Source organism: Lytechinus variegatus, chromosome 4 (assembly GCF_018143015.1).
Source record: "Lytechinus variegatus isolate NC3 chromosome 4, Lvar_3.0, whole genome shotgun sequence".
NCBI lineage: Eukaryota > Metazoa > Echinodermata > Echinoidea > Temnopleuroida > Toxopneustidae > Lytechinus > Lytechinus variegatus.
The window spans coordinates 13,195,107-13,208,614 of NC_054743.1; the positions used below are offsets into that span (position 1 = coordinate 13,195,107).

General features: G+C 34.5%; 1 protein-coding gene across 1 annotated transcript in view; it reads left to right on the forward strand.

Moving 5' to 3' along the window:
• Positions 1 to 13,042, forward strand: part of LOC121413429 (relaxin receptor 2-like) — a 38,601-nt gene extending 25,559 nt beyond the window's left edge. The window contains exons 11-23 of the mRNA XM_041606243.1: positions 229 to 300; positions 1,698 to 1,769; positions 2,609 to 2,680; positions 3,690 to 3,761; positions 4,703 to 4,774; positions 5,274 to 5,345; positions 5,908 to 6,198; positions 6,991 to 7,097; positions 8,963 to 9,290; positions 9,698 to 9,810; positions 10,251 to 10,363; positions 11,167 to 11,343; positions 12,495 to 13,042. Of these exons, the coding sequence (XP_041462177.1) occupies positions 229 to 300; positions 1,698 to 1,769; positions 2,609 to 2,680; positions 3,690 to 3,761; positions 4,703 to 4,774; positions 5,274 to 5,345; positions 5,908 to 6,198; positions 6,991 to 7,097; positions 8,963 to 9,290; positions 9,698 to 9,810; positions 10,251 to 10,363; positions 11,167 to 11,343; positions 12,495 to 12,698 (1,765 nt within the window). The 3' untranslated portion in view covers positions 12,699 to 13,042. The remainder of the gene's footprint in view (positions 1 to 228; positions 301 to 1,697; positions 1,770 to 2,608; positions 2,681 to 3,689; positions 3,762 to 4,702; positions 4,775 to 5,273; positions 5,346 to 5,907; positions 6,199 to 6,990; positions 7,098 to 8,962; positions 9,291 to 9,697; positions 9,811 to 10,250; positions 10,364 to 11,166; positions 11,344 to 12,494) is intronic.
• The last annotated feature ends 466 nt before the right edge of the window (positions 13,043 to 13,508 follow it).

Genomic DNA, 13,508 nt, shown 5'->3' on the forward strand with positions numbered 1-13,508 from the left:
AAATGAATAAATTGTGACACTTTGCTTTCATGATTAATAAAATTACTTCAGTTATCATCCCAAGACAGCTATGAATTATTTAATTAGTTTTCAATAAATTGAAAGCAATATTGTGACGTCACTGTCTCCCTCGGGCCAGCTTCATTTGGTTAATTTTTTGTGTGTGTCTTAGTTATATAGTGACCTTAACCATTGTTTTATCATTATTATTATTTTTTGAAACTACAGGTTTTTATCTAGCAATCACATCTCACATATCGAGAATGGGTCGTTTGATGGCATGGACAGACTCTTGAAAATGTAAGTTTCCGTGAAAAGTATAGTATTCTGATATTTATTCATTTACAAGTCGGCTGTTAGCCTACCAGGGGTTTACCCGTGTGTTCGTTTAACATGTTTAAAAAATATTGCTATTGTACGTTATGGGGGTTACAATAAAATTGTTAATCCGATCAATGATTTCCCCCTGTGAAAAGGGAACATAAGGAGGTTTGTTTTTTATTTGTTTTTCCCAACTTAATTGAGTTCTGCGATCTGTATTACGAATGATCACGAATATTTGTAAAAGGAATATGATTAAAGCATTATAGCATTATCTCCAATTTGGCTTAGCACGTTAGGTGATTGTACACAATATCGAGGAAATTATGTAGGCCATTTCAATTTAGTCAACTTTAATATGATTATTGACCCAAAATATTACATCACGTTCCGCCGACATGATCATGCTGCCGTCTACTAAATTTACTTGATAACGAATTAGTTTTTGTCTTATTTTTTTAGTATTTTGACTGTGGTTATGATTTAGTGGATATTCCTTTTCCTTTGCCTTTATCCCATAATGCATTATCTTTTAGAATACCTCACAAATTGGAATTTTATTTCTTAGCCGTGTGATTTTAAAAGAAATCCGATTAGTTGACTAGACGAGGGATTTGGAATTTTCAAATGAAGTGACATACAATTAAATAAACACTTTCCATTATTCTTACTTAAACATCACACTTTTTTCGTTTTCTCCTGGTTAACAACCTTTTATTGCGTACCTAGATATTTGTATGTTATGATGAGACCATACTTTTTAGAAAGCCGCCTTAATATATGCGCGCCTAAGGTTTTTGTATTTTGCTGCTTTCCCAAATATCCTTTTATTATTTCAATTAACAAGTTATTTTTCAAGATTGTCTGAGCAAAACATGACCTCAAGATAGATTTAGGAGGGATAAATTTCTACAAATCAATTTGTTGTCATTAAGAAGTTATGACAATTCATATCATCACTCTGTTTTATTTAGGTAATTGATATAAAATAGAAGAGAAAGTTTCTCCAATGAACTGAAACATATCGAGTACAGAAAAAATAGACATACCCAACCACAAACCTATCCCTATACTTCATAACATATTACATACATTATTTCACTCATGGTCATGCTGGGTTTTCTTATATTGAGAATATACCTGTATGTCCTAGTATCCACATTTCTAGTTTCTAGTTCTGTTGAAGCTCAACTCTTTGGGTTTTGTTGTTGTTCCTAATTTTAAAAGCTTTTGCTTTCTCTTGTCTGAAATAGCTCCACTCAAAACTATTACCCATCTGTTGTCAAATTGTCAAGCTAAATGTATTGATTCCATAAATGTGTAATTTTAATCACCTCTAAAATGAATACATTAGATTCTTTTTTTTTTCGTCCCAGATTGCTACATGACAACAAACTGAAGAACATCTCTGTTGGAGTATTTCCGTTTATGCCCGAGTTAGTCATTTTGTAAGTACAAACCGCATTATATTTTCATGTTTGGTAGAATATTTGTTTTTACTATAGTATACTCGCTTGTAACTTATATTTTCACCAAGATTCATATTACTAACTCAAAAGGAAACCCAGCGTAGGCAGATTTGGATTATGGGCTTGCCTTCCTCTAATGATTTCGCTATTGATTCCTACCAAGATAATATGTATAATTACATAATAATTGTACTTTTACATTGCGCAATTTCTATTTGTATATATACTCAACTGCGCATTACAATAATGCTTCCCCAATTAATGAAGAACAGCAGTATTTTGCAAAGACAGCTGAATTGGGTGATCCTCCGTTATTGCATGTATCTCTCTTGTATATTGTATATTTTTTATCTGATTTCGGAAATAAAAGAAAAAAACAAATAATAAAAGGTAAAACAGATAAGATAAATACACGAAAGTACGATTAAGTTCTAATTACTGGAAAAGGGAAGCCTCCTATATACAAATTATATAACAATAAGTGAATTATTTGTTGATACTCTTTTGAAAAGGGTAAGTTTTCAGTTTAGTTTAGTTTTAAAAGAAGGTAATATGCATTTCTTATAATAATGCATCTTAGTATTGAATTGCAATTTAAATCCGAATATAAGGTAATAACTTAAAAACTACAACCCTGAGAAAAATAAATGCCAAATTTATATTTTGTAAAGTAAAAAAGTTCCAGTTCATGCTGTTGTCACATTCGTCAACAACATTTTGTAATCTTCCATTATTTCTTGGAAATATCCACCACTCAGATGTGGATATTATCAAACTTAAGCAGATTGAAGCTAAATCTTGTTTTCCCATTCTCACAGGAAATTAGATGAGAATGAGATTGATACAATAGAGCCCGGGTCATTCTCACTTGTGATGAATCTACAACATTTGTGAGTATGCTTTATTTTGATTTGTCAGTAAGATAATTAATTAGATTCTTCCTAGCCATGTTATATGCTCTTTCGATAAAGCAGCTCCCTCAGTCAGGAATGTCGATGCCGACAGAAATCTACCCAGATCATTAGATCTGGACATTTTGCGTCCAGAACTAAAACCTAAAGTTTAGATATAGATTGACAGTCTCCATCTAAACCTCAAGTTTACACTGTAAAAAACGAAGTGCTAATTTAGCACTTACAGTGCTTGTGTAGTGACTGCACTACGAGTGCTGATTTTCTAGTTCAAATTTAAACTAGAAAATCAGCACTCGTAGTGCAGTCACTATATACTGAGCACTGTAAGTGTTAAATTAGCACATCATTTTTTACAGTGTAGATGGAGACTGTCCCCTTGTGAATCCCACACATGCGTAAGTTTCTGTATCAGATAATAAGTCTTGAAACATATACCTTTAAGAAAATATAAAGTTAATTTTCGAATAATAACAATGACAACATAGTCATTTCAAATAGGAAAAATCTTTGGAAGCACAAAGTGATTCGTAAGTTATTGTTAACTTTCCGGTATGGTTATTGTAAAGAGTGTAACATACTTTTGTAGCGGTCATGTATTATATAATCACACCGTTGCATTCTGGGAAGGAATGTAGGATGGTTAGGTTTGTTTTTACTGTGGCTGATGCTATTAAAGATGGTTTTGGTGTCTTTAAAGATGAAAGTGTGCACAAGTGTTAAGAAATGGTAAATGATTTCAAGAAGAAAGATGGTTTAATTAATACCACGCTTACTGATATGTGTGGCCTAGCAAACATATCGTTGTTGTGTATTTATAAGTATTGTGTATTTATAAGTTGTGTATTTTATAAGTAGTTCCGACTCACAGTAGAAAATTTTATATGAGGAAACAAAGCTAAAGCCAGTTTGTATTATTGTAACCATTTCCCCATTGGTACGTTAATCATTATTTCATTGATTTTGCTGTTTTTCATCCTAAATGCAGTACACTCATGGAGAATAAATTGAGTCGAATTGAATTAGGAATGTTTGATGGCTTAGGAAACGTTACAGACATGTAAGTTAAACTTAGTATTTAAAGGACAAGTCCACCCCAACAAAAACTTGAATTGAATAAAAGAGAAAAATTCAACAAGGATAACACTGAAAATTTCATCAAAATCGGATGTAAAATAAGAAAGTTATGGCATTTTAAAGTTTCGCTTATTTTCAACAAAATAGTTATATGAACGAGCCAGTTACATCCAAATGAGAGAGTTGATGACATCACTCACTCACTATTTCTTTTGTATTTTATTATATGAAATAGGAAATATTGTTATTTTCTCGTCATTGTCATGTAAAATGAAGTTTCATTCCTCCCTGAACACGTGGAATTCCATTATTTTAACATTTTGTGCTTCAGGCAAGGAGGTCCTAATCGTAAAATTCGTAAAAATTGAAATATTGTTTAATTCAAACAATAAAAAAAAACAAAAGAAATAGTGGGTGAGTGACATCATCGACCCTCTCATTTGGATGTAACTTGGCTCGTTCATATAACTATTTTGTTGAAAATAAGCGAAACTTTGAAATGTCATAACTTTCTTATTTTACATCCGATTTCGATGAAATTTTCAGCATTGTGCTTGTCTGATTTTTCTCTATAACTATTGATTAAAATCAACATTTTTCTGAGGAGGACTTGACCTTTAACCATTTTTTGTTATTCATAACTCTGCAGAACGATCATACTACCGAAGTTGGTACATTCATTTTTATTCAATCTATGAATATAATTGCTACATTGGACATGAAAAGGCGTGTGTTCGTCACATGGATTTCGCTTACCCTGTGAAAAATGCAGTATACGATTATTTACGAGTCTCTTGTGTTCTGAAGTGATTTCCGCACCGAGTTCATTGTAAATGGTGTGTGGTTTGTGGTAATATTGATTCTGTTTTATTAATGTATATGTTTACAAGAATACCACAATGGAATGTTTCCTTCTCTTTACAGGAGTTTGCGCCAAAATGAAATTAAAGCCATCGAAGAGAATGCTTTCGATAATCTCATAAAGCTAGAATCATTGTGAGTATGACACCTTGCAGATATAAATCAATAATCAATTCCATCCGAAAAACCAGACAATCCCGAGGTGTGGAAGTCGTTCTCTTGAAGAATTCTTTAAAAATTTGAAATCAGTATCATTTCTAACAATTGAATATAATTATTTTCTCGCATGTATTCCCCTAAACCATTATTACTAGGAATGGCATGGGCGTTCTCAACCGCATTTCAACCTCTCTGCCCTACGACCATCCATTCTTTTCGAGAAAAAAAATGGATAAGATTGCATATTACATAGAACGACTAACATGGGATTGGGTTTCCTAACATTGTTTTCCTGTTTTGTTTTGTTTTTATTACTGAAATGGGCATTATGTTTTGGTAAACCAGCTGTTCATAAAAGTGGAAAGGAGTCACTCTTCATGAGTCAATCGACCAGTATTTATAATTCATACACATACTATTATATAATCATATTCTATACAATTAATTATATCATGCTATTCATTCTTTTAAACAGAGACTTACGGGAGAACAAGCTAACCGAAGTACCTCGAGAGCTCTTCACACCACTCGAGAATCTCAACAATATGTAAGTTAAGATAAATCATTCATTTCATACGCATTTGCTGTAATACTTCAATTCCTCTCATTACTTACATTTTATCAATGAATCTGACGGAGTTTACTTTGTTTCATCTTAAATTCAGTAATAATTAGACCAATATTATCAGTACCTATATAAATGTTTAACCCCCTTGATGACAGGGATTTGGTAATTTTAACAAACTACTTGGAGACGTCCTCTTACAAGTCTATAAACACCAAACTTTCGGAAAAATCTGCATCAATATTGCAGCAAAGATACAAACTCTACTGACATAACTACATACCGTGGTTTGACCAAGCTTGTATGGTTGTCAACTGATAAACCATGTAGGCCTATATATACAGATGTACTTTCCAATTCAGATCTTGAGGTACAGCTGAAATAAAAGTCACCATCATAAACGGTGGTGTATTTCGCTGATTCCGATTACCGAAGTAGATCTTGAATAGATTTTTAAAATAAATTTTCACCTCCTCTCTATTAAAATCTATTCCTTCCTTTCTTCATCAGAATAATTGCCTTTTTTATTATTTTTTCTTTATAGCTACTTCGATTACTTCTTTATGTGCGGGTACGCCCCCAACGTCCGGGTTTGTCTGCCCAAAGGGGATGGCATCTCGAACGTCGATGATCTCCTGGGCAACTGGTTGCTACGTGGTGCCGTCTGGCTAGTTGCCCTACTCGGGTCATTTGGCAACCTACTGGTTATCCTGGCCCGATGCTTCGTCAGTGAGGATAACAAGGTCCATTCATTCTTTATCATGAATTTAGCCGTGGCGGATTTTCTCATGGGTCTCTATCTGCTCATCATTGGACTGCATGACGTCATGTTTAGGTAATAGGATTTAATGATTCGAGATCCGCCGGAAACATATAGGTCTGAAAATTATGAAACTCAATCGGGCTTTCTCGCTTCAGTCAAAATTCGCAATGTGTGACATAACATCTCTCACAAAATATCTCCTACAGGTTAGTTTAAAAAAATGAAAATTTAAAAGAAAAATGAATAAGTGAAGACTCGAAGGTTTTTTTTCTTCAAAATGTGATTTAACATTCCCATGGTGGAGAATTATGTTACATTACATTTCCAAAAACTGCAATTGCAGTGTATGAGAATTAAAAAACATGATAATTTTCACAAAATGGATAAACGAGGAGCTAACAACTTTTGGAAATTATAAAACAAGGACATAACCCCTTTTGAAATAAAGTACATTTTCTTGGCCAGTATGAAATCGTTTTTTCATCGAAAATTCAAGTCTTTCTTGGTGTTATATAGAGGTACTGAAAGTATATAATTTAGGCAAATAAGTAAGATTTGATGGAAAATGGGCCTGATCCCTTTTAGAATGAACCTCTTCAATTATAACTGAATGGACATATAGGCAAAAGTAGGATTACGAAATGTGCAATCTGAAAAATCCAAAAGGTTGTCGATAGAAAGAACACCAACTTTAATCGTTCCCCCTCCCTTACCATTATTTTCCCCTCAGTGATCAGACTCAAAAAAACATTATTCCACTTTTTGCAGATTTGACCATACAAAAAAAATCACAATCAGATTGTCATTTTTACGTTTTGTACATGTTCCGCGGCCCCTGGTTATTATCCCTTCCTTCTTCAACAGAGGCGAATACATCTTTAAAGATTTGAACTGGCGAAGTGGTTGGGTCTGTAGGATGTGTGGACTACTCAGTCTTCTCTCCAGTGAAATGTCTGTACTTACATTAACAGGTTTGTTGTCATTCTTTGTTTACCCCTTACCAATCTATTAATATTTTTAGGTCATAATCATAAAGATATTAATAATACAAAGCATTTACTTTATAGGCTTACGAGCTTTGCTAAGTGTTCTGTTTTCTGTAAAGCTTAACACCATGTATAAAAATTAAATCAGCATACTAATAAAAATTGTACTCATAAACTTGAAAAAAAACGAAAGAATTGAATAATCAATACAAATCAATCGTCAAAACTGTTGTGATCCTCGATTGATATTCCAGAGAATTATCAGTCGAAAGGATTAGTTTGATCAGTGACGTATAGGGGGGCGCAAGGGTTTGCCCTATATATATTCAGTGAGTTGCCCAATGAAAATACATATAGCTACATCTCAGAGGCAATTGTCGTCTGTGCCTCCTCTATTTCCAAAATTGGTATTTGCGCCCCTCCATCCAAAAAATATACTGTTTTAGGTTGATCAGGGCAGAGACCGATTGACCTTTGCAATGTGCCGGGCAACGTGTTCATTTTGCATGTTTGGTCCTCTGCTTTGCATGGCATCATAGTTCATGTTTGTTCTTTCTTGTTGTTCAAATATGATTAACCTTCTTAAACAGTCCAATTTGGACACTGTCAATTGATACAGAACCCACTTGATAATAATAATTCTGATAGTTATCTCTACACATAATTTGGTGAATATTTCATTTCATTGTATTATTCAATATTTGACCAAAGCAACTTCGATTACGTTGACTGATGTAGTATGTGTATAACGAAATACTACTGGGTTGATTAATTTTCCTTTGAGCTTTAGCTCAATAATTGAGGGTGATTTGTAAATATTCATACAGTAACTTCAAGGTGTAGAAGAGGGGCGTTATCCATGGCAATGATAGCAATGATATCAGAAAGGTATTCGTAAAGTCACTACGACCTCGCGAATGCATGGAAACAGTGATATTACAGATTACAGTGACAAATAGAAACCAAAGCTAAAATCTTCCGATGAAAATCAAATTTGATTTTTTTTTTTTTAATCCCGCACTAGCAATGGTAATGTAGGTATAATTATGTAATTTGCTAATTACTCTGCAAATTTTGTCAGGGTCGATCCGTACGTGACTTTCCAATGAACTTTCATTTTTGATTTAAAGTTCTCTAATTTTTTACTATGAGTCTCATGGTTTCATTACTTAATTTTTGGAGGACACATTTTCGAATTAGAGTAAAGGCACATGTTAGGACATACTTTTAGGGCAAAGTATACTTTTGCTCAGTTTTACATGTGCTTGTTTTTTTTTTCAAAATGAAAATCAAGAAAAATTATGGTCTCACGTTTCGGCACAACATATTCTAGTCTTGAATGCAGGCATGTACCTGGACTACAGCCCCCGCGAAAAACGCTACTTAATAGTATTCAGCTTAAACATTAATGGGAAAAAATCTCATTAACAGTCCTTGAGAAGCAAAAAGTAAAATGGTCTACATTGATGAATGTACTATTCAGTAGCGTACCTAGGATTTTCCACAGGGGGGGGGGCAAAACCGTCCGCCAAAAAAAAATTGACAAGCAAAAAAAAAAAGGTCTTCAACCAAAAATATAGGATTTCTGAACAGAAAAAAAATGACAAGAAAAAAAATTCAAGCTCGTCAGGGAGGCAGGGATACGTCCTTTGCATGGGTTGTGACTCGTCAGGGGGGGACTGTCCCCCTGTAGGTACGCTAGTGGTACTATTCATCATCCCTACTCCTCCCACTCTCTTCTTCCTCCACCTCCCCATTCTCATCCCTCCTCTTCCTCGCCTCCACCTCATAAACAGAAGTTATGAATAATGATTGGTATTGTTTGATTTCTTTATGATTCCCCAAATCAGTGATAACCTCCGATCGGTTTATCTCAATCGTCCATCCGTTCAAGTTTCGTCAACGTCACCTCGCCCACGCTGTCATCCTCATGGTCGCCTTCTGGTTAGCCGCCATGCTCATCGCCATCCTCCCCGTCCTCCACCGATCCTACTTTGGCGAATTCTTCTACGGCGGCAACGGCGTGTGTCTCCCACTCCAATTCGATCGCCCGTTCGATCACGGTTGGGAGTTCACCCTCGTGGTCTTTGTCCTCTTCAATCTCATCGCGTTCATCTTCATCCTCTACGCATACGCGCAGATGTTCGCCACCGTACGGAAGTCAAGCCTTGCTATGAGGTTGGTACAAGACCGTGATGACAAATAAATAACTAGTTGTCAGATTCGTGATAACTTTTCACATAATAAGAGTAGTAATACTTTTGTTTTTTTGTTTGAGTTGATGAGCAAGGGAATTTATTTCCGGCATTATTTCTACTTTTAGCGGATTGGGGAAAGGCGCATTATGATGGGCACCAGATCAAAGGCCATTCCTAGAATGAATAAGATGGGAAAAAGTAGTCAAAAAGGGCAAATTCTGTCAATACGGTTTCAAAACTAAATTATTACTTTCCTAAAAATGATGCGAAGGCTTTCTGAAAACGCGATCGATATACATGTAGGTAACTTCTATATGCATGTATATAACAATTGAAATATCAGAGAAAGAATGTAATTAATATCTTTAAATATTTGTCTGATTTTAGATCAACGAAAGAGTCACAAGACTGGAACTTGTTGAAGCGGTTTACGATCATTGTCGCTACTGACTTTATCTGCTGGATGCCTATCATATTGGTCAAGATAGCATCTTACGCAGGTAAGAATAGAGGATGATGGATATACTGGCGTTGCTATGGTGGTGGTGGTGGTGTTGTGGATGTACAGTTATTGGTTTTAGGAGGTTGTGGTGGTAGTAGTAAGTGAAATGCTAAAGGTGGTTGTTGTGTTGTTGATGGTGGGTAACGGTGATGCGTTTCTTAGATTATCATGGTACATTTCCGATTGTTCTTTTTATGAAAGTGTTATCGACATCCCGGAGAAGGAGTTACATCAGAGAATCCTAAAGAAAGCAACGAATTTATTTTGTATTTCACAAAGTTACAGTGACTCATTATCTAAGCCTCTTATCTTCCAGTTATGAACGCAATTAAATTTGCAGCCGGCAGTGTAAAATTGAAAAATTATGAATAATTTATGACAACAAAACTAGTGGTTTCTCGAAAATTCTAATCTTTACTTATATTCGTTCTAAAATAGGTATAGTCATACCGCAGTCAGTGCACGCATGGTTTGCCATCTTCGTTTTACCGGTCAACTCTGCTCTCAACCCGATCTTATATACAGTTACCACGCAGTTCTTCAGGCAAAAAGTAAGATATTCATTAAAGGTCAAATCCACCTCATAAAAATGTTGATTTAAATCAATGTAGAAAAATCAGACAAGCATAATGCTGAAAATTTCATCAAAACCGGATGTAAAATAAGAAAGTTACGGCATTTTAAAGTTTCGCTTATTTTTCACAAACTATAGTTATATGCACAATTTAGTCACGTGCGAACGAGAGAATCGATGATGTCCCTCACTCACTATTTCTTTTGTTTTTTCATTTTTCGAATTAAACATTATTCCACTTTTTGCAGATTTGACAATAAGGACCAACTTGACTGAACCATAAATTGTTCAGCAATGGTAATTCAACATGTTCAGGGAGAAATAAAAATATTTTCACAAGACAATGAGGAGAAAATTAGAATTTTTTATTAGAATTTTGACTATCAAAATTAAAACACTAGAAATTGTCATCGCTTCAAATTTGCCAACTTTACATCCGCACCTTAATGATATGAATTTCATAATTTTACTTCATATTATCTATTTGAAACTGTAAATTTATCCTGTTTGTGTTCTGTTTATCATTGATTTCATATTTCTGATTTTGTATGTTGAAATTTGATAAAGAAATGAAATAAGCCAATGAATTAAATAAAATTCAAAGGGGTACCAAAATGATGGCCGCTATTTAAGGACAAAGTTAGGCCCATGGTTTTTACAATAGGATCATGGGAACAACCCCCCCCCCCCCAAAAAAAGAAACAATTATCCTATATCCTTTGTCATTCATCTTATAATTCATCCTAATATATATTTTTCCATTATAAAACACCAATCTAGTTCCTACGACCGATCCGTCGTATATGTGGCCGTCAGAAACAAGGCAAGGCTTACCAATCAGGATCTTACGACGATTCTATCACCGGTACAAAGATCACGGCTACCAAGCTATCGATAATATCGCACAACGGAAAACCAAGGGCGGGATCGGTTAATGGTCGGCTGAACTCAACAAAGGTATCCATAATTAATTTAAACACATATTGATCAATCGTGGTGAAAATTTTGATTTGTTCCTTTGTTTCGCATGTGCATAATAGAAAACTGATTTCAGTGACGATATACCCTTCCTAAATTAAAATGAAAATGGAAAAGATCGCTGTATCATACTTCTTCATAATTATATCAAATATGCAGTAAACCTTTCATGGAAGATCTTATTCAAGTTAATACAAAATAAAAGAAAAATACGTCCTAATAGCACCAATTTGTATGACTAAATATTAAAAAACAATTTTAAAAATTTTCCGAGCGCCATTAGGCAGGTCAGTCATACAATGTGGCCGATATTTTTGCTTTAGTGGAACATGGTTTATTTTTATTTTAATATTTCATTTTGATTGTATTTTCTTGTATTCACTTCACCTTTGCACTTTCACCCAACAATACCACCACATCCACCATTTTTCGCTGCACCTATCTGCACTGTTCACATTTTGTGTTTTGCATTTCCATGCATGGTGATTGGTTCAGTGCTAGGAGTCATCGAAAACCTGCTGAACAGCACAAACTTTATTTGTTGATTGGTGAGTTCATTAACAATGTCGATCAAGTGCTTACTTTTATAAGTTCGCTTCTTCTTTAATTTCATTTTTGTTTTGCTTCGTTCTCTTTTCCGTAACCACTTCAACGTTGAAATAAACAAATATATATCACTGAAAAGCTAATGAACAATTAGTATGCACTTTCGAGGCCAGGTGGATCTTCTTCTTCTTTCTTTTTATATGAAGAACCAGAAATAACAAAAAGAAACTAGTTTCAAGCTATATCTTTGTAACTCTTAGGGATCATTTTGATGAACCAAGCCTTTGCGCCCAATTAAAAAATGCTTATAGATAACATGGTCGATATTAACTCTCATTTTTTCATGGTGTTGTGGGATTTTGTGGGGGGGGGGGTTTGGTGTGTTTTTCTGTTGCTGCGTCATATAGGTTCATAAATTGTGCTTTCGTTTCTTTTTCACAATTTCTTCTCTCTTTGGCATTTGCTTGTAATTTCCTCTTTCTGTTTTCCTCATGTGCATTTGACTTGAGTCTTTCTCCTTTCTCCTTGTTTCTCTTCCCGTAATTTCCCTTTGTTTTCCCCTTCATGTTTTATCGTCGCTGCAGGGATCACATGGTCATCATCGACCCAGCGAGGTTCAACCCTGGCTCTCCCCCGACTCGTCGGGTCACCCATCTCACCTCAAACGGCCTTCACTGCGCATGGAAGATATGAGTTGCCGCAAAGAAGCGGAGGTCGTGGTGGTGCACAGTAACAGTCAGAACCGGATCGAATGCAGCGATGTCGCAGAACCGCTGATTGAAACCTAGCGGTCTTACAAATATCCGGTTTGGAAACATTCAATACTGAATGACTGAGAGACTTTTGTTTCAATCTGACAAACCTCATACTGATGCCGGACTCCATTTTCATTGACATACGGATGTCTATATCAGGAGATTAACGAAAGGAAATGAATTTTATAGTTCTATCAATCACTGTATCTGTTTCCATTTAAGATCATTTATCGTTTATACTGCTTTATAGATCTATTTATTATATGAAACTCCCCATTTGTCGTATTTATTGTCATGATTGTTTATGAAGCTTAATGTGAAAATATAGAAATGATTCATTGATTGTGAAATAGACCTTAATTAATTATTTATTAACATTCACATATTAATTTTTGAACAACGATATCAAGACAGAGTAGTGCAAATTGGTTAATTAAGAATGATCTAGGCCTATTATTCTATATAAAGTAAAACAAATAGATTTTGTATGAAGTTATGATGGAAAAACATAGATTTATATTTTTAATGCATTCATTTCTACTGGAGACAAATTGGATACTTTTGTAATGATTATAAAGAAAGAAGTCAGAAAAAGACATAAAAAATAAGCCAATTTCTGTTTATTTGAATGAATTACTAGGTTAAATTAAGCTACACTATTTGAATTTTCTTCATTTACTCCGGTTTATTCATCAAAACGCGTATTGATCGAAAATGTTATTCACGAAAAAAAAACGATCTCACTTAATGAAAAAAACTATCAGCAATTCACATGGGATATTTTCAGTTAGCAAATTCTTCAGTATTTTCTTTAAATATCATTATCTATGGATAACGTGCTAT